General features: G+C 44.1%; 1 protein-coding gene across 2 annotated transcripts in view; it reads left to right on the top strand.

Moving 5' to 3' along the window:
• Positions 1-412: 412 nt before the first annotated feature.
• The window catches only part of GABRG3 (gamma-aminobutyric acid type A receptor subunit gamma3), a 300,100-nt gene continuing 278,955 nt past the window's right edge, over positions 413-21,557 (top strand). The window contains exons 1-2 of one of the 2 annotated variants that reach the window (XM_081907666.1): positions 413-2,192; positions 11,105-11,253. In XM_081907666.1, the coding sequence (XP_081763792.1) occupies positions 2,140-2,192; positions 11,105-11,253 (202 nt within the window). In that variant the 5' untranslated portion in view covers positions 413-2,139. The remainder of the gene's footprint in view (positions 2,193-11,104; positions 11,254-21,557) is intronic. The other variant, XM_081907665.1, reaches the window with a different exon arrangement.

A 21,557-nucleotide genomic window follows, 5' to 3' on the forward strand; every position in this document is an offset into this window, starting at 1 on the left:
ACATTGTTTGCTCTACCACTTCCACATGGTAGAACCTCATTACCCTGTATGGTCACTAGGCCTTGCAAGTCTGGGTTAAATCCCATGGAATTCACTGAGACAAGTTATCGACAAATAATTAAAGCCATTGTGGCCTAGTTGTTTTGAGTGTCAGACCAGGGTTCAGATCTCCGCTTGGCCAAGAAGCTCACTGGGTGACCTTGGGCCTGTCACTACCTCTCAGCCTAACATTCCTCACAGGGTTGTGGTGGGGATGATATGAGAAAGGAGAAAGCCATGTATGCAGCCTCGAACTTCTTGGAGAAAAGGATGGGATATGGATGCAATAAAAAGGTAGGAATATACGTTGATTTCCATGTGAGTTAACTGTAGGTTCCATTGATGAACAGTCCTTATAATATAGCTGAATAGCTTTAAGGAGATCAGGATCCTTTTCTTACTTACCCTGTTAGCAGGGTTCAGACGTTACAAGAGCAACACAGGTGAACAGGTTGGTGGTGCTTTTAGAATCTCTTTGGAGTCTGTGGCTACCAATCTCTTTTAGCCAAAGGAACCTAAATGATTTCTCCAAGGCTGTCAAGGACGGGGTTAGTCCTCTCAAAGTCCACCGCAACAGCAAGCTCAGCACAGTTGCTCCAGAGAATCGTTTCAGCTATTGGCATTCTCTTCGTATTGTGACTTGGGGGCGCGGTGCCATTGTTTGTAGCCAAGGGGAACTGGATCAACTTTTCCTCTTCCCTTCCTCGGGGTGCAAAGAATCGTTATTGCTGCGGGTTTGTTGTTTTTTAAATGGGCGGGGGAGAGGGGAATGCCCGTTCCCTTTCGAAATACCTGTTTTCATGCGGACTAGAAACCTGCGCAAACCTTCCTGAGCGCGAGCTACTAGCCCACCTCATTCCCTGCCTGGATATTCCTGCGCTCGCGAGTTCTATTTCGGATCAAGCAGTGGGCGGATGGCAGCAGCGGCGCTCGTGTTTACTCGTCTCCAGACCCAGAGAGGATCCTGCTTGGCCCACCAGATTCTGATTCAGGGTCCTCCTCCTCCGCCGCCTCCTCCTCGTCGCCCATCCCTGGCTGCCAAGTCTTGCCAAAAGCTGCGGTGGGTTGGGGGTGGTGGAGATGTGACCGCCCTCTTTCGCGCTCGCCTGGCCATCCCTGCAGCTGGCAGGGACCTCCCCGCTCTCGCAAGGACATCCGCGGCAATGTTGACGAGGCTCAGCTCGGCTCGCTCCTCAATAACTGTCAGCGTGGGTCGCCTGGCGAAGAGTCAGCCAAACACAGCAGCCTCCTCGCGAGGCGCGGGCGGCGCCGGGAGGTGCTGCTGCTGTTGCTGCCGCTGCTGTTGCCGTCGCCCAGTCAAGCTGGGGAGAAACTAGACCCCCCATCCCGCTCCTCCAACTGCCCCCTTTCCATTTCTTCTGGAGCACCTTGACCCTCAAGGATGGAGAGGCACCGTCTAAGCTCCTAGTGGCTCCAGCTGCCCGGGAACAAGCCAGGGACCTCTTGGCCGTCCGGGGAGGGAGGGAGTGGGGAGACCCACCGGGCGCTTCTCAGATGGTGAGGGACCCCACGCAGCCTCGGTGATCCAGGTCCGGAGGAAGCGTCCCACGTCGGGGATCGGAGCTTTCCTCCTGCCCAACGCCTGATGTGCTTTCTGCAGGCGCTTCTTCTCCTCCTTCTCGGACGTGTCTCCACCATCCGAGGGGCATGGCTGGCTGACGCGACCCTCCCGTGGACCAGCAGCTTGCTTGACCAGCTTAGACAACTGGGGGGGAAGTGGGGGAGGGGAAGGGGGTAAGGAGGAGGGCTGTGGAGCACCTCGGACCACCTGTCAGACCCTCCTCGGATCCGGAGTCCCTCTGGGATCGAGGGAAAGCTCGCTTTGCACTTGGGGGGTCGTGGGGGTTGCCTTATGGGAGACGTGGAGGAAAAGCGGAATATGCCTTGCAGCGCGCGGAACTGGGAATAAGGAACATCCAACAGAGGGGAAAAGAAGAGAATATCCGTGGTTTGCTCTCCCTCACCTCAGATACCACCTCCTCCTCCCCTTTGCCTGAACATCTCCTGCAACCTCTTCCTCCTCCTCCTCCTCTGGGTCTGCTGTACTTTCTCCCCTCGCTTGGCTGCGCTGCTCGGATCATGTCCGCTAAGCTTCTGGTGGGCTTCTTCCTCCTGTCCGTTTTCCAAGCCTGGTAAGTTTCATCTGGCGCGCTTCTCCTAGCCTGCTTCTCTCTCTCTCTCTCTGTCTCTCCCCCTCCCTCTTTCTTGGAATGTCCGTGTCCGACAAAACCACCATCTCCAGCTGCCCAAAATAACGTTATGATCACAACAATATTGGGGGGTGGGGGTGGGTCGCTCTCCTCCACAGCCGTGATTTTCTCCCCAGCTGGGAAGAGGCGCCGTGAAATGGACCAGCTGCGAGCAACTCATAGACACACACACTGTCACTTTGTAAGCCCAGATGCTGCTCCTTCCTTCCACGCATCCTCTTCTCCCTTTCCAAGGCTCCAGAAATCGCTGGTGGTCCTCCTCTGGAGTCTCTCTCAGTCCCAAGCCCCTTCGTTCGCCCCCACCCATTGCAAAAAAAAAAAAAAAAGGTAGAAGTTTCCTCTGCACTTTGTAGGGGAATCTAAAGCGAGCCTTTCTCGCAAACCCAAAGAAGGCTCTGTCTGCAGGGGACGAGATTCCCCAAGTGGTTTGTGTCTTAAGTGGCACCCTCTTATTTTAAAAGAAGATCCACTTGCGAGCGATTTGGGTGGCGCCGCGGTGAGATCCAAGGTTTGACGTTCACTCACCCGGGTCAAGATTTGGGGGCGATCGACGGCTGATCTTTAAACACGCGAGTCGAGGACCAAGACAGGAGGAAATTGATCAAGGCAATTAGCCTGATTAGCCCGCTTTTGTTTCTCCGCAGCTGATCTGGGGAATGTCTTGCGAGGCTCATTTCGTTAGACGGATCAAAGCGATTGCCTAAATATCTTGTCTGGGATTATCCAGAGAGATGGTTTCCTTTGATAATCATATTATACCGGGTTACGATAATGCCTCGGTAATAATCGTGTCACTATCCGTTCTGGAAAATGCCGGCACGGTCATTCAGAGAGCGATCTGCTCGCCCTGCTCGGGGTGCTTTTATTGGGTTCCCTTCTGCCGCTTCTTTGCCATCTCTCTCCTCGCAGAAATAATTCTGCTAAACTTCAGCTAACGGACAGGGTGTCAATCAAAGTTAACTCCTTTGCAGTTGCACCACGTTATTGGGGAAACCCACAATACACCTTCTGCTTTCCCTTACCAGTAACTTTACAGCATGAATCTATGGTTTCATCATTCCTGTGGTATCCACACACCTATCATGGTGAAGAAGTTCTGTTCCTCCTCTAAACTGTTCCCAAATCAGACACCCCAGGGATGCCTGCAACCTCTGAATACAAAATGAGGTGGAAAGCCTTTTCATTCATCTAGAAAGGCATCCCAGAATAACTGGACAACACTTTTTTAAAAAGTTTAATCTAGTGTTTACAGATACTGCAAATGGCAAGCTCCACCTTCCCCTTTCACGACCATCCAGGAGGGGATGTCTCCTCCAAGAGAACAACGTTCAAAGATGGAGGCCTCTTGATCCATTACAGGAAGAAGGACCAAGTCTCTTGAGGCACCTTAAAGGGGAGGGGGGATCTGGGGACCTTCAGCTGGCATTGCATTGCAGTTCCCATCATCCCTGACCATTGGCCATTGTGCCTGGGGCAGAGGAAACTTAAGAGTCCCAAAAGATATTGGGGGGCCAGAGAGTCCCTACCCACTCGAAGACTAATGAGGAAGTGATTATGCTTGGCTCTAGTCAAGGAAAGGTTCTGGTGCAATTTGTTGTATTGAAGGTGCCACAAGACCCAGTTGCTCATCCAGTCTCTCTCTCTCTCTCTCTCTCTCTCTCTCTCTCTCTCTCTCTCTCTCTCACACACACACACACACACACTGCAGATTTATTTATTTCACATCGTTGACTAAAATTGCTTTAATCAGGTGACAACTGTACACATTTTATTCTGTCATTTCACCCTTCCCATCCTCTAATATGCAGTGATAAAATCACCCTGGCCTTATTGAATTGCTTTGGGGTTGGGGGAAATGCTGACGATGTTCCCTTTTAGGGGCGAAATTAGAGGGTGGTGCATCTGAAAAAGCTACAGCCAAAGATCAGTGTCTGGAGCAGTTACTTAGTCCCACATCCTTCCACAGTGTACAATGTCTCCTAGGATGTTTACAATGTTGACTGGCTCTCAGAGCTTCCTAGCTTTGATTTAGGAACCTCCAAAGCTCTGAAGATCATTGGCCCCATCTTGACTCACTATTGCCCTCACTGATAGGCAGTGACTCTGGGGGTTTCAGGTAGGGACTTTCCCTATCCTACTTGACAATAGGACCTTCTACATGCACCATTGCCTACTAAGTTAGGGCTCTCCCCTTCTTAGCAAGACCCAAGAGCCACTGGTGAGATGGAAACCCTATTGTGTCCTGCAGCAGATGTGCTAGCTCGATGAGTGAATATTGCTCCACTTTAATTCAATATTATTGCACAGAAAGGAAACAACCCATCTGCAATGGTCCTACCATGCAAGCGACCATGGTGGCATGGTGGATGTTGTCTGATCAGCCCCGTACAAATAGTTCTGTGCATTCCATACAGTTGCCAAAAGGAAATGCTTTTATATATCATCCTCAAGGAACACATGAAGCTCTCTTGATACAGACTGTTGGTCCATCTTATCACAGGACTAGCTATTTCAACTGGTTGCAGCTCTTCTAGAGCTTTGGGCAGAGATGGGCATTTCACTCATCCGTTTAATTTGGGGATGGGGAACCCATGACCTTCATATGTTGCTAGACTCCAATTTCCATCACCCCTGACCTTTGGCCATGCTGGCTGCAGCTAATGGGACTTGAAGTCCAGCAGCCTATGAAGGGCTACAGGGTCCCCCATCCCTACTAAACTGAAGCTCCCAGGGATTGAACCATTTGTATGCAAAGTGTGTCTTCTCTGCCATTCTGTATTCTTTTTTTTAAGCAATAAACTTCCTGACATAAGGAACTTGCCACCTAAATTAACTTGATCATAGTTGTGTATTGCTTCAGGCTCAACTAAATTAGACACATGCTTTTTGTTTTTCTTTTATTTCCCTTCAAAGCAGCAGTCATGTGGGACTGTGACTGGGGAAATTTGTCCTGAGGGAAGAGGTGTTCAGTCATACTCCCATCCCATTTGCCCATCAAGAGGAAATCATACAGACACCATTTTGCTACATTTGACTTGACTGGGCAAATAGCAGCTTCAGAAGGGTGATTCAGATCAGCAGGTGGGAAAGGGTTAAACACCCCACCTCACAGCACCACTTTCTTAATCAGATTGGAAACCCCATGCAACTGGTTTAATTAAAGAAAACACACACATAAAATTCTGATTAAGGATATCCCAAGTCAGCTGCAGTATAGCACTTACCTTCTGCTACTTTGTAAACAAGAGGCTGAGACTGTTGCTAAGAATAACGATAGAGATCTACAAGACACCCCACCCCACTTGATTTGGTACTCTAGCTCAGAAGTGGAAGCATGCAAACAATTCAGGATTCTTCCCCTCCAGTCTCTGTTCCATCTCCTCACTCCACCCTTAGTTGGATCCTGCAAAATCTTTCTGGGTCTAAATTCTACCAGATCACACACCCTGCACAACTGATGTCAGCTTGGATTTTAAAAAATAAATAAAAACCCTAGGCCCCAACTCATTCATAACCTAAGTGCCCTGCTGAGTCCAGTCAAACATTCTGCTTCCTGGAAGCCCATATGAAGACAACTCTCCCTAGCAACTAAAATTCAGAGTTCTATTGCCTTTGAACACAGAGGTTCCATTGCTAATTTGAATTTGTCTACCTCCTAAGCAAGCAGACATCATCATTTTCAAAAAAAATTTGAACAAGTGAATTCTACAAATTCATTGTTCATTGCGTGGAAAAGACTCTCTTTGGTCTGTTCTCAACAGTGACTTTGCCCAGTCAATTGTATAGGTCAGTGGTTCTTAAATTTTTCCTCCCATGGACCACTTGCTGAGGGGCTCAGTGAATTTTTCTGCCAGGTGTAGCCATTGTACTGTGTTGTGCAAGATGTCAGAATAATTATAATTGCATTTTATTGCTTCTTTTATTCCTTAGAATTCCACTGTACAGTGGTACCTCGGGTTAAGAACATAATGCGTTCCGTAGGTCCATTCTTAACCTGAAACTGTTCTTAACCTGAAGCACCACTTTAGCTAATGGGGCCTCCCGCTGCCACCGTGCCGCCGGAGCATGATTTCTGTTCTCATCCTGAAGCAAAGTTCTTAACCCGAGGTACTATTTCTGGGTTAGCGGAGTCTGTAACCTGAAGCGTATGTAACCTGAAGCGTCTGTAACCCGAGATACCACTGTATTTCTGTTTGAATGCTATAGACATACAAGAAATAAAAGAAGCAACAAAATAAGTATGCAATGTACCGTCTACTGTCTTCAACAGCAAATCCGTAGACACCTGAATGAAGCTCATGGGATCCTGGTGACACTCCATCTCCTTGATCCCATTTTGTCTGTCCATTTCCAGCTGTGATACTCTTTTTGAGATGGGATGGGCAGAACCATACACAATATTCTAAGCATGGCCACACCATTCATGTATACCAAGACACTATGGCACCAGCCTGTTTCTTTTATACTCCTTTCTCAATAATTGCCTTTTCACCACTGCGGCATACTGAGTCAATGATTTCATTTAACTCTGTACTCATCGCATTCCTGATATCTCTTAATTGGATTTTTTTAATTTTTATTTTTTGCTGCCATTTTAATGCATAGGCATGACTGATTTTCTTGCCTAAGCATGGCTCACTTCCCACTTAACATTGGAAAGTTTTACCCAGACAAGACCCATTGAAATGAATAGACTTAGCTTAGTCATGTTCATTCATTTCAGTGGGTCTACCCTGAGTGAAATTTAGTTGCATACCACACATTGAATCTCATTTGCCATTTTGTTTTTCACTTACCCAGCCTGGGGTGGTATTTTAGAGTTATTCCCATTCTGCCTGGGGGTTCAATATATTGAGTAATTTGGTATAATCCACAAATTCGTCACCTCTCACTGCTTTTATCTGACTCCAGATCATTTATGAATACAGTGATACCTCAGTTTAAGAACAGCTCTATTTGCGATCTGTTCAGTTTACGAACTCCGCAAAACCAGAAGTAGTGTCCCGGTTTGCGAACTGTACCTCAGTATAAGAACGGAAACCAAATGGTGGAAGGGCGCTGGCGGCAGGAGGCTCATTAGGGAAAGCGTACCTCAGTTTAAGAATGGTTTTGGTTTAAGAACAGACTTCCGGAACGGATTAAGTTTGTAAACCGAAGTACCACTGTACATTAAGCAAAACTGGCTCCTCCTCCATACAGATGGGGGGGGGGAAGGATTCTATTGCTTACAATCAAAGTTATCCATTTACTCATACAATTCACCTCTTCTTCCTTATTTAGCTATTTACAATCCATAACATGATCCATTCTCCCATCCTGTTACTCAAGGATGTATGGTGAAGAACTTTGTTGGGGTAGTTACAAAGATAGCACCCTACCCAGCATTTTGGCTCAGCCCTAGTTGGTACAAAAGAGCATATTGCTAGTAAGATAAATTGAGGGTGGCCCACATTCTCTGTAGCCTGCAATGTGGGCAGATGATCTGGGGACCAGATGAGCTGTGCAAGGTTTTTGTTCCTTGAAATAAGGACTCTGGGGAAGCTATAGGAGGAACACCATTCTCAGTACAGGGCCATCGTGCAGTCTGCATAACAAATGCTTTGAGATTTCAAATCAAACACCTGTCCTTACATTTCCCATTGGGCAATTTCTTTCAAGCCATTCAATTTGCTATGAAAATAATGCCAATACAATCAGATGCTTCTCCTTTTTACAGGAAAAAAAGTTACAAAATGAAATCTCCACTCTCACCAATAACATATATGCATGCCGAGTTAATTCATATTCTAGTCTCACCCACCCACATGTAATCTGGTTACTGTACATAGCCATTTTAAAAAAGTCATAATGTTTGACATGAATGTAGATATAGCCAAGCTTCACTTTCTCCCCCCTTCAACATATTATTCATTGTTAGTTTGCGATCAGTTCCTCAGGGGCACCAGTAGGAACATAAAAGATTTGAGGCTTGGTCCCATAGAAACCAATTTTCATATGAAGACGTATGTGTATAGATGCAGATTTTTATAATTTAAATGCCACAGAAGGTAGGGCAACCATTTCCTTATCCAAATCACTGCAAATAAATTCTTTGATTAATTTGCACCCCACAAGAAGTCACCCCAGATCAGTTCTTCATTCATTCATTTACCCTCTATTAATTTTTTCCATCAGCTCCTGCTCCAAATCACGTTAATTCCTCTTCAACAACCCCTCTCATTGCTCTTTAAATTCACCATGTCATAGCTGTGACACCCCACAGCACCCCCTAGGCTCGGCACCCAGTGTGGTGGAACTAGTCACACCGCCCTAAATCCACTTCTAGGAGCAGAATGGGACTCAGGTTGGGTTGTGATTTCACTGTGGAGAAACCTGTCCAAAAGAAAACAGGAATCCAGCAGCTGATATGTACTCAAGGTGCAACTCAACCCAGAACTACTCTGCATGCAATGGAGTTGCACTGGCTGCAGCTGAATACAGATGGAATTTGCCTTGTAGCCTTTAATAACTCACCTCCGAAAGAAAATAATTCATTTAATGTACCTTGACAAATCATGAGTGTCATCACCGGAGAGAGAGAGGGAGGGAGGGAGGGAGAAACTACAATAAGGCTTAGAAATAAGTGCCATGAGCAATGAAACACAGCTTCCTTCCACATTTTTGGTTTTTTGTATAAAAAAAAAATAGTTTATATATCCCAGACGTATTAAACTGTAATTTAACTTCAGCTGTACTCATGTCCAATTGCTTGCTGGTGCATCGTATAAATGAAAGGATGCTGCAGCAAATTCCCTGACATAATGAGCAGGTTAACAAATATGGAAATCTACCATAACCCAACACCCCAGGAGAGTTACAAAGAGAGGGAGAGGTGAACAAGCTGGAAGGAAAGGAAATGAGCAAGATCAAAATTTTGTAACATTGTGCATGTAAAGAAAGAGGAGGGCTAGGAAAGCCTGCTTGTCCCACAACTGCCTTGAGAAATAAGCCAATCACGACCCAAACTATCTGGTAATTGCTGCAACCAACCTCCTCCTCTTAACTCCTCCAGCCCCCAGACAGGAGGGAGTTCTGGGACTTTCAAGCAAACACCTAAACAGGGACTCAGAAATGGCATCCACTTTACTGGACCCACCGCAGGTTTATCCACCAAGATCCATCTCAGTTTACACTGTGAGCAGAGCAAGCTTCTAGCACCCAGATCTGGCTTTGCTTCCTGTGGGCCTCCACATCTTCTACCCTACCAGACCTAACGGCCACCAGCCATCACTGGCTGCCCTATCATGCCAAGTGACATGGAACACAGAGGAGAGAAACCACACATGCAAAGCATGGCTTTCCATCCCCTCACTGTGAGGTTACAGGGAACCAGGCAGAGGGCCTTCTCAGTGGTGGCACCCACCCTGTGGAATGGCCCTCCCATCAGATGCCAATGAGATAAGTAACAATACAACCTTTAGAAGACATCTAAAGGCAACCCTGTGTAGGGAAGTTTTTAATGTTTAATGATGCTTCTATATATTCTTGAAGCCGTCAAGAGTGGCTGGGGGAACCCAGTCAGATGGGTGAGGTACAATTATTATTATTATTATTACTAGTACTACTATTGTGAGGGGTATACACTATACATTTAAGTAGGTCCCTGGGAATATGTTCATCTATTTCTACTTGAAATGTATACTTTTAATATGCCTCAAATGGAAACAAGATTCACCATGCTTTTAGCAAAGAACACAAGAAGTTGTGTTATATGTAGTCACACTACAGAACTTAATTCATTCTGGAGGCCCGTTCTTAACCTGAAACTGTTTTTAACCTGAGGTACCACTTTAGCTAATGGGGCTTCCCACTGCCGCTGCACCACCGCCACGTGATTTCTGTTCTCATCCTGAAGCAAAGTTCTTAACCTGAGGTACTATTTCTGGGTTAGCATAGTCTGTAACCTGAAGCAGCTGTAACCTGAGGTATCACTGTATTTGTTCACCTAGTGCTGATTCTGACCCCAAAAAACACTCTTTGGAGTACTGGGGGGCAGTGGCAGAGGGAAAACTCCAGAATAATGTGGGATGTGGGATGAGGGGCTGCTGGAGCAGCAGGGGAAAGCATTCCAGTTCAGATGTGGATCCTAATATGAGTTAACTGAATGAGGTTCATGGTGGGGAAGTTCATGCCCTCTGCCCCATTCCATGTTGCCCAGGAGGACCCCCACCCAAGAATCCAGAGAGGGCCTGTGTGGCTGCAAGAAGACTTGGGTGACTGGAAACATTCCTTCCATGAGGCTCCTTCAGTTAATTTATCTTTGGATTGAAGCCAATGTGTCCAGGATACTTTTATCTTATTTTCAAACATGCTACATTAAATACCTGAACTCCGAAATGCTGAGGATATATAATGACTTTTTAACAGGGTGACATGGTCAGGAAATATTAAAATAACTAATCCTCCCTCCTTCACTTTCTTCCTGGGCAAGAGATGAGGAAGCATGTGTTAAAGAAGCTAGATTTGAAGTTCTGCAGGGTGTTCTTCCACCAACTCAGGCTGCTACTGCAAGTTAAAAACTACACAAAATAGCTCATCACACTGATATAGAAGAAAAGTGGCATTTGTCCCTAGATTCACCATCTAGTGAGAAGTAATGATAGAAGACTATTCAATTATTTTCCATTAGAGTGTCCTACTTAGACTTTCTTTGATTCCCCCCCCCTTCTTTTAATGGGAAAAACAAATAACTCTGAATGTTCCCTCATGAAATGACTGAATTATGGAGGAAATAGAGGCATTGCACTGCCCTTCCTCATGTGACACTGTCCTATGGTTTATGTTTTGAATTGCAGCTCAAGAAAGGTTGAAGAGGATGACTTTGAAGATTTCACGACAAACCAAAAATGGGTAATGTCTCCAAAAACGCATGACACTGACGTGACACTGTTGTTAAACAAGTTGCTGAGAGAATATGATAAAAAGCTGCGGCCAGACATTGGAAGTGAGTGCTCTCTTTCCCTTTAATTTTCTGTAATGGATATATCCTATTGAAGATGGCTGTGTCCGTATTTTCTTTTTGTTTTAGTAACCAATGTGCATGATCAGAGGTGTACATAGAGACCAATGTGTATTGGTTCAGGCTGACTACAACCTGTAGTAGAAATTGGATTGTATACGAGACACTGGGCAATCAGTAAATAGTACGAAAATAAAATGGTAAGGCTATAATGATATATATTAGTGCATCATTGAACTCAGCGAGACTAACCTTTGAGTAGACATGCATAATAAGATTGTGCTGCTTGCAACATAATAAAAATATACACATTTTATAAAATGGGTGGATTTAGACTTTTTAATAGTACACTTTGGCTTCCCTATCTCAAAAACTGTTGGAAAGCTGGGGAAGATACAGAAAAGGTCAACTGAAATGATCACAAGGCTAGACCATCTTCCCTTGCGTAAAAAGTTAAGATGTCCGAGCAGTGGCGTAGCATGGGTTGTCAGCACCCGGGGCAAGGAGAGTAATTTGTGCCCCCTAACCCATGGATTTGCGCCCCCTAACCCTAACCCCCAGATGTTGTGCCCAGTGCGGCCGGCTCCCCCTGCACCCCCCACGCTACGACACTGTGTCCGAGTGCTTTTTAGTTTGGAAAACAAGATGACTGATACTATGTAGATCTATAAAACTATGGAGTGAGAAGAGAGTGAATAGCTGAGACATTTTAATCCCTCTGTCATAATACAAGAACTTGGGTGCATAAGGAAATTGATAGGTAGTAGTTTAAGGACAAGACAGATTGTATAGTTAATTAACTTCTGCAATTCACTATCACCGATGTGATAACATGCATTAATTTAGATGGATCTTAAAAGGGATTAGGATTAATTCACAGAAGATACATCTATAGCTATATATGTAGGTATAACCATGACATCTAAGAACAGAGGGTGGCCTCCATTGGATGTCCCTGATGCGCAGCGTAAATTAATAATGCAGAGTCTTCTTCAGTAAAAGAATAAAAGCTTTACTGAGTTAAAATAAACTTGTTTGCAAATAACAGCATAGTGAACAGAAGATTAAACTCGCTTCAGAGCATACACAGAGTTTCCATTGAGCACAGGCTCCACCACGCACTGAGACTGAGCTACAGAGCCACACACAGACACTGAGTGAGGCATTGAGTCTGCCTGCAAGCAAATACAATACTTATACAGAGAATGAGTCATCCCCAAGATGAGTCACAGTGATTCAGCATGCTAAATGATTCTGCAGCTTTTCAGCATTTCACAACATTTCTAGACTCCTTTACTGCTTCCTTTACTGCTTCTGCTCTCATATACCTTTGTCACATGACAGTCCACCCCACTGACAGAAGGCATATGTTAGTGGAACTGAGCGGGTGGCATAGTTGAGAAATTCCTGCTCCAACTGCAGCCCTCTGCAACCCCTGAGACTCTGCCAGGAGGAATCCCCAATCCTCCGGAGTAGATTTTCAGGGGACTGGGGTGCAGGGTAGAACACAAAAAATAGTCTTCATCCTTCTTCGGCTGAGGGATGCCTTTCATCAGCAGAGGGTAACATCTGGAAACTTAGATGTTCAGGGACAGTGTATCTGTGACAGCAGGCTGCAGGGGGGAGATTCGTCATCATCACATTAATTTATGAATCTCCTTTTATATTGGTCTCAAGACGATTTATTAACATATAATAAAACCAGCTAAAAATAGTTTTATAAACAGTACAACCTCCTCCCCCAAGACGGTGTTGTTTTTTTAAAAAAACAAAACAAAAAACAAACACCAAAGACTGAGACCTTCTCATTCGGATAGAAAAGATGGATGAACAAAAAATTCAAAGCCAGATAGTGGACACCTGTCTTATCCCGACAGGGATGCTGTTCCACACAAAAGGGGTAGTCATACTGAAATCCCTGCTCTGAATTATTGTGGAGTGGGCTTCTCATATTTTGAGGACTTTCAGGAGAAACTCCTCTGCAGAACACAGTGACCTACAGGGTGATTTTTCAAGGATACACGAGAAGCAATGGAGTAGGCCCTCTTCACTGCAACTTCTTGGAAGTTAAAAGCACATTTGTCAACAAATAAGAGCTGGGCCCCCAACCCATATCAGAAATGCATTCCAAATTGGAGTCTTCCAGCTGCATCTTTCCAACAGAAAAGAGGCCAGGTTAAGAATCCTCCCCCCTTCTTAAAGTATTATTCATATAACATATTGAAAGGTGAATTCCTGCTACCCTATTTTGATTAGTTTCTCCCTCCCAATACAACCTCATAAGACATAGTATTTGGTAGCTTCCTTTCAATCCTCTGGATAAAGTTTTCCTCTGTGTGTGTGTGTGTGTGAACGTACAGGGGGTGAGTGTCAGGGTGCTGTCAGCAGCTCCTGGCTGGTTGCCCAGGGATGTATAAAGAGGAGGAAAAGTTTCTTACAGTCCTTTTTATTTCAAACTTTACAGAGAGAGGCTATAGAACCCAGCCCCTTGGATAATGGCATTGTCCTAAGTGAATCTCCATCCCCCCCCTTTCTCTCCCACTTCCTCATTTGTCATCGTCATCATCTCCTCTATGGGTGCCACTAAGTGCCCTCTGTCTTTGAGCTCTTTGCTCTCCTACTTTTAAGGCCTGCCGGGTTCTTGGAGATGGTGGGTCTGGAATGCTTTCTAGTGACAACTTGTCAGCCAGCTTCTGCTCTGTCTCTGCTCCTCCTCTCCCATTATTTCCCAGCTTTCCCCCTCATCTGCCTCTGAGCTGTGACCTCCCACAAACCACTGTTGTAAATCTATACTGTTTTCCTCCTCTTCCTCCTCCCTGGAAGGGTCAGGCTGGGGAGGCGGTCAGCACCACTCTTCCACCTCTGCCAGCCCCTGACAGTCAGAGGGAAGAGAGGAAGGGAAAGATCCACTGTGCAAGAATTTTAGCCAAAAGCAGCACATCTAGCCAGACAGAAAACTCCTGTAGCAGCTTTGCAAATTGATCCACAAGTCCTTCTCAGATAACTGAATTAACACAGGGCCCATTTGAAGTGGCTTGGGCAGAGGAGCTCAGAACCCATTATTAAGCGTGGATGAACAAATCGAGAACAGCCTTGTAGAATCATATGAGATGGAAAAGGCGAAAAGACTATCAGGTCCAACTTCTGGGCTGCAAGCCAGAATAAACAAAACCCTCTAAACAGGTAGCAGGCAGAAAATGATTTGCCTTAACAAGCACTTTGCATCCCTAGATTCACAGATCCCTGATTCAAGGAATAGATCTGGTGTGCTGAAAGTCACCCGGGTGTGAGGAATGGGCTGTAATGCATTTTACTTTTTAGCCGTTTGTTTTTGTTTGAAAACGCTCGAGTTTATTTTGTTAATGAGGTGCTGTGCAACTGGAATTAAATAGTATTGAATCAGGCCAAGGTATGCAGATAAAGACTCAGGAAGCGATTTGTGGATGACAACAGGCTCCCAGACACACCTAGGTTAGGCACCTGCATGCAGTAATTCTGCCATTCTAAGCAATAACTCAGAGTTAGCACCGCTAGCTGCCTGGAGCGTAGAGTAGAAGAAGAGTATAGGACATTTCTGATGGTTCAAGGGAAAAATAGCTATGAAAGGAGAATTCCTGTATGACAAGATCCTGGTTGGGGGAGAGTACTCTTTGGTGCAGGAACCCCAGCAAAGATTTTAAATCCACAACATACGCAGTAAAATCAGGGCTCTTTTTCAGGCAGAACTCAGTTCCGGTGTATGGTGTAGTGGTTAAGAGCGGTAGTCTCGTAATCTGGGGAACCGGGTTCGTGTCACCGCTCCTCCACATGCAGCTGCTAGGTGACCTTGGGCTAGTCACACTTCTCTGAAGTCTCTCAGCCCCACTCACCTCACAGAGTGTTTGTTGTGGGGGAGGAAGGGAAAGGAGAATGTTAGCCGCTTTGAGACTCCTTAAAGGGAGTGAAAGGCGGGATATCAAATCCAAACTCTTCTTCTTCTTCTTCTCTCAGGTGGGCACCATTGCCATTATAAGAGAATACAGGAGGTGTTCATGTTGAGTTCCAGCACCCCTTTTTCTGGAAACTGAGTAATGTTGTTGGCATCCTTCTGTCTCAAGAGACAATGGACTGTGCCTCTGGGGGTGAAATCAAATCACTGCGTTTGCAGCATTGAAGTGACCTCCCCAAGGCACATGTCTGGGCAGTCCTGGGTTGCCCAGATGTCAAGACCTCTCTCAGCCTCACTGATGTGGTCCAAAGCAAAGCAGAACAATACATATGGCACCAGTTTAGCTGCAGGAATCGCTGGAAACAGGCATACAAGGCACCACCCATTCTGGATTTGGGTAGGGTTCACTCCCTAGCCTTTTCTTTTCCTAAAGATATTCTGCAGAGGTTTAGGATCCATTTTTTTTATTTTCTTAGAAGCCACCTTCCCATGTTGGCAAGCCCCATTTACCTGTATGTGCAGAAACCACCTTCTTGATTGATGGATCCACCATTGGTCTCATCTGCTCAATCTGCCAGAGCCTGTCTTTGTATGCGGAGGAAGTCCTTAACTCACTGAGGGTTTGAGATCCATCAGCTACCCTCACCTGGTTTAGTCAGCTAGTCGAAGCCATTCTCTAACACCCCATGTACCACATGCAGCAAACTAAAGCGTGGAAATCTAGGCTTTAATATATGCCCTTGTGAGTCCCAAAACTTTCCTCTTCCTTTAACATAGAAAAAGACTACATGTTTGGCTTACTGAAATCTGTCCAATTTAGCCGCTTCAGAGGCTGAGCTTCTCGGGTAGATTGAGGGATCGAAAGCTTGATTACTTGGTCCCTCTCGAGGTAAGCTAAGCCTGGCAGGACAGCTTACTCTATGGTGTTAACCTTTTCATGCATTAAGATTATCAGAACGATCGCGTGCAACTAAGCCACTTCCCCCCAAGATCAGATGTTTTTCAAAAAGCAAGTGACAGGAGAATGCACTTAAAAGTGTGGGATAACACTTTGATGCAGCATCATCTAACCTCCCAACAAACAAATCGCAGTGAATTTGCGATTAGCCAATGTCCTCTTATCCTCCGGCAAACAAATCAGGATGAATGCTCAATAAACAAGTAGTCTAGCTGTATCCATAGCCTATATGGTGTGGGTTTTTTGTTTTGTTTTAAGGGTTGTTTTTTATTTCCCTGCTTGTATAACCCAGCTGCTTCAACTAAAGGCAATTGGTTACTAATTGAACTCAGCCCGTCTTAGTTCACTGCTAACACAACCTTGCATAGTAAAATCCAGTGTTAGAAGAAAAGCTGTTAATATTTCAATTTCATGGGTGCGTCATGCTAGGCATAAAGAGCTTTCAACACCTGATCGAATGGAGCTCTTAAAAGTTTGAACAATAACATGGTTCACAGCCAATAGCAACACCTGCAGCTAATTTTTGGAAGTGCTATTTCGTTTTATGCTGGGCAGCTTGTCCCCAGGTCACAAACTCTGGAAATAAATCATCTCTCCCACACAGGCCTGGAATGAGCAGAATAAATCACGTTATGATTCTACAGGGAACTACCTAATAATAAAGTGAGTTTCCATAATGTTAGCTGTGGTTACACATTTTCCCCAATGCTGAAAGATCCGTTGGCAAAATAATTCCCATTATCTCTCAGCATGCAATCATAAATCTTGGCCTAGATCAAGGAGTCAAATTATTTGACATCTCATATATTCCAACAGACAGGGTAGGAAAGTCCATATAACTCTGGACTGTATATTGAGATACTTAAATAACTCCAGTAAACAGCAGCCTAGTTTTTGTGAAGCACTTATCCTTGCAAATGCCAGCAAAATGGTAGGAAAGTGAATCATCATTGTTGCTGTGGATTAAAGGGATTCCATCTTCTCCTCCATGTCTTCTATTGGAAAAGCCCAACTTTTGAGCTCATGCAACTGATACTTGGGTACCCAAGACAGGATGTGCTGTCATCCATTGGTATGCTGGGCGATATCTGGCTTTCAACATCACAATATATCACCAGCCAGAAATCACTATATACTGATATATCACAATGTCTGAAATAGGGATGGAGCTATGTAGAGGCATTGGCTGGCTCCATAGTTTTCCCCGCATTGTGATTTTTGCACAGCAAGCTCACACATGTACAACATGATTCACAATATATTGCCAGGTCAAAAATTAAGAAACTGGCCTCACAATATGGACTTCAACTGGTTTTGAATGATATATTGATATATTGTCCATCATGCTGACCAACAGATACCTTGTCTGAGTTGGCAGAGATAATTTTGGACATGGTGGGGGGGGGAGGGATCCCTTAGAGTGTAGTACTGGAGTACGTCAACATCCATATTGAGCTCCTTTGTTAGGAATAGCTCAGGACTCCATGGCTACCTTGAAAGCAATGTGACTATACTAATGTTAGTTGGGCTCTAGTGACATGATGGCCTCTAATACTTGATTTAGTGTTCTTAGCCAGCTGAAATGCCAGTGGGGGGCATATTCACAATTTCTTTTTCATTGATAAATTGCTATTTGGTAAGATTTAGAGACATAGGACCTTCAAACCTCTACAGAAGAGGACCAGTTAGGCTGCTCTTCTCCCAGAGGCAAATTGACAGTCTCTTGGTGACCTTTGGGAGAATTTCCAGCTGGCACAGTTGTCACGCCTGATGAAGTCCTGATTGATCAATGGGTTAAGGAAATGATGATCAAAGACCAACTCCCACTGACTAGATCCCAACCTGCTTCCTAAGGAGCTTGGCATGATAAAGCAGCTGGGATCATAGCTGTCAACGTTTCCCTTTTCTTGCGAGGAATCCTATTCGGAATAAGGGAATTTCCCTTAAAAAAGGGAAAAGTTGACAGCTATGGCTGGGATGGTACATAGATGGAGGAAAACTCAGGAGAAATCCAACTGAGCATGGGTTAGAACTCATTTTAAGGGGTACTAATCTTCCATTCTTTGGTAACCATTACAGTTATCTAACTCTTAGACATAGGACTGTCTTTGAAGCATTTGATGCAGAATCAAATGGCCAGATTATTAACTGAGACTTGCTGATCTGACCACAACATTCCAAGCACTTAAAAATCTGGCGTCTAGGTCTTTTTCTGGGCTCGATTCAGAGTGCAGGCATTGACTTACAAAAGCCTTCAATGGTCAGGCTATTCAAAGATCCGCCCTTTTCCATATCAACCTGACCATATGCTATAATTTTCAACAGAAGCTTTCCTGTGTGCCATCAGGCATTAGGCAGATGGCAACTGGAGACTGGACCTTGCGGCAGTGACATTTAGGTTTTGGAACTCCCTCCTCAGAAAGATTTGTGCGTGACCCTCTCTTTTATATTTCTGGTGCCAAATAACATCAATATCATTCAGGTGAGAATTTGGGAAGGAAGGAGTTTGACATTTCATCATTTTATTGCTTCAGTTTAAACTTTAAGCTGTCTTTTATTTTTGATGTTTTAGTTTGATTTCTTGGGTAAGGGATAAAACATTAAATACGTTGCATATTGGCAGAAAAGGCAAAGGTCATACAGAGGAGCTGAACCAGGTGCTAAACCGAGGGCCATTTGATTTTCTGCCAGGCACCAAAGTCACATGGCTAGCTCCTATGCCTCTGCTATTGGAGGGGAATTCTCTAGTTTCATATGCTATGATGTAATTAATCATATAAATACAATACATACAATATAGTGGTACCTCTAGTTATGAACTTAATTCGTTCCGAAGGTCCATTCTTAACCTGAAACTGTTCTTAACTAGAGGCGTGCTTTCACTAATGGGGCCTCTTGCTGCTGTTGCACCACCGGCACACAATTTCCGTTCTCATCCTGGGGCAAAGTTCTCAACTTGAGGTAATTGTTCCAGGTTAGCAGAGTTTGTCACCTGAAGCGTTTGTAACCTGAGGCGTTTGTAACTCAAGGTACCACTGTAAAGCATTTCTAAAACATATAATGCATTAAAAGACAGACAAGTTAAAACATAATATATATATTTTTACGTTCAGTTTTCTTTGTCCTGTTACTTAATTTCAAATTTTTTTTAGTTGTATCCTCTTTGAATTGGAATGCATACTTCATTCCCCTTCTCTGCCTGCTCCCTCGTTCTCTTTAGTTAGGATCTAAAGAACCACACAACCATCACCCAAAAAGGTTTCTTTGGCTTGTAATTGTCAAACAGCAACTATGACATAGCAAACCAGTTAACCTGCTTTCAGTCTATTCAGTTGTGCACATTTGCGAGCTACTTGGATCGCCTTCGTTCTCTTAGGTCATTTGAGTCTCTATGTAACAAATCAAAATATGGCATAAAAGGAGCTGCGTCTTTAATCTATAGCATTCTTTTAGAACAATATGCAGGTGATACAGGAGGTTTGGGGAAGAGACTTAGGGATCATAACTGCAGATAATAAATCGCAATCAATTTGGCATAACCCGTCCCTATGAACAATCTCTGCTCGTTTGCAGGAGGCTTCTCTCAAAATTATATTTCGCTGGCACTGGAATCCATCACATCTACCCAAAATAAACACAACCATCTCTCCCCCTATGCTGGAACAGCTGCAGAGAGATAGGCTCATATTTTCACGCACGTCGGTATACTCCTTTTGGGAAAAGGTGTTCCAGATTATTTTCAAAATTGCTCATCAATCCCTTCCACCCAATTCAGCTCTTGCCTCGTTATTCTTAGACTCAAACTTAAACAATAACCTTAAATGCAGAGAATTAGTATTTTTTCTATTATCAGCAGCCCAATTAACAACCTATAGAAATCCTCATTGAAACCTGATTAAATAATATTTGGAATGTGGTTCTATCAGAAGGCCTTATTCACCATAGAAGGGTAATTAAAGGCACTTCAGAGATAGACACTTTTGGCAAGACTTGGCTTCCATTCTTTTCCTTGATAAATGAGACGGAATGTACTTTTATTCTGCCCATAACACAAGAATCTCTGTGGAGAGGATACTTGAATTGACAATGCATAAATAAACGTATTGCTTGTGTACTGTGTACAGCATATGAAACTTAATAAGAATCTACCACTGGACATTCTCCAAGTTACTGTAGTTATATGTTGTTCTTGTATTTACATGAAAATCAATAAAAATTATTTGGGTTACAAAAAAACCCACTTATGCATTTAAGGTGCATTTCAAAAAACAATTTGAGGGGAAACATTCCATTGGGTGTATGCAACACAAAACAGCCAGCTTTCAGAACGATCCCACTCTCTTTTTTTGCTCTGCTAATGATTAGTTGTACTGCTTGGTTTATGTCACTAGGTGTCAGTGTAGTACTGTATGCACAGCTAAGAGCACAATATCACTAAAGGTCAAAATAACAAGTGAGGCCCTTTGAAAACAACTGGATTTTCATTAATTTCCTGTTCCCTATGGCAGTAATCCTGTGTTTCCTTAAGTGCCTGTGTTCCCTTAAGTGTCCCATTAGCCCTGTTGGACACAGTGAGATTTGCTTTTGAGTAAACAAACATAAGCTGGACTGTGCTGCAAAGGATTTTTCCCCCCTGGCTCTGTGGAACAAGACTATATTTCTTCAATAAAAACAAGCAATTAGACTTATAGCCTTTTCCCTAAAAAAGAGAGAACATTTCCAAGTGTGGTAGGATTTTCAACAAGCCACATTGTGTGAGTTTAATGCAAAATATATCATGGTATAGAAAAAAGAAGTGAAATAAATGGAAGAGAAGATAAAGAAATGTCAACTAATATACTGTAGTTGTGCTTTTTTTTAAAGAAGTCAGCAACCAGTCCAGCTGCATTTTAAATAGGGATTCAAATATGAATGCCAGTGAGGTGTATAAAAGCAGATAATCTATATTTTCAAATGCTCGTTGTGCTTAGAAATGCCTGTGGAATACACCACTTTTGATGAATTGAATTGCACCTGATTATTTTCTATTTATATCCCATTTTGATGCCTCAAGGCAGTAGCTATCAAAGGCACTCCAGAACAATGCAAAAGAACAACAAGGTGGTGTGTGGGTTGGGGGTGGACTTGAAATAATTGGAAACCCAGTCACTCTGGATGCCCTGGTTTATTTGGGGGTGGGGTAGGATGGTTGAAGGCAAAAGCGAAAAGCCACAATGCACAAGAAAAACATCACCCACATTGCTTGGGACCCTGGCCTTTGACTTAGGAACTTAATGTATCAGGCATGCCAGACACTCCAAAAGCCACAAAATGGTTTACTGTATATAAATGAAACGCAATGTGGTGTACACCGTAGGAAAAATGTGAAAGGCACTGTGCGACATCTGACAGTGTCAGAGTGTT

The sequence above is a fragment of the Podarcis melisellensis genome (genome assembly GCF_964234715.1).
Source record: "Podarcis melisellensis genome assembly, chromosome: 4".
Classification (NCBI taxonomy): Eukaryota; Metazoa; Chordata; class Lepidosauria; order Squamata; family Lacertidae; genus Podarcis; species Podarcis melisellensis.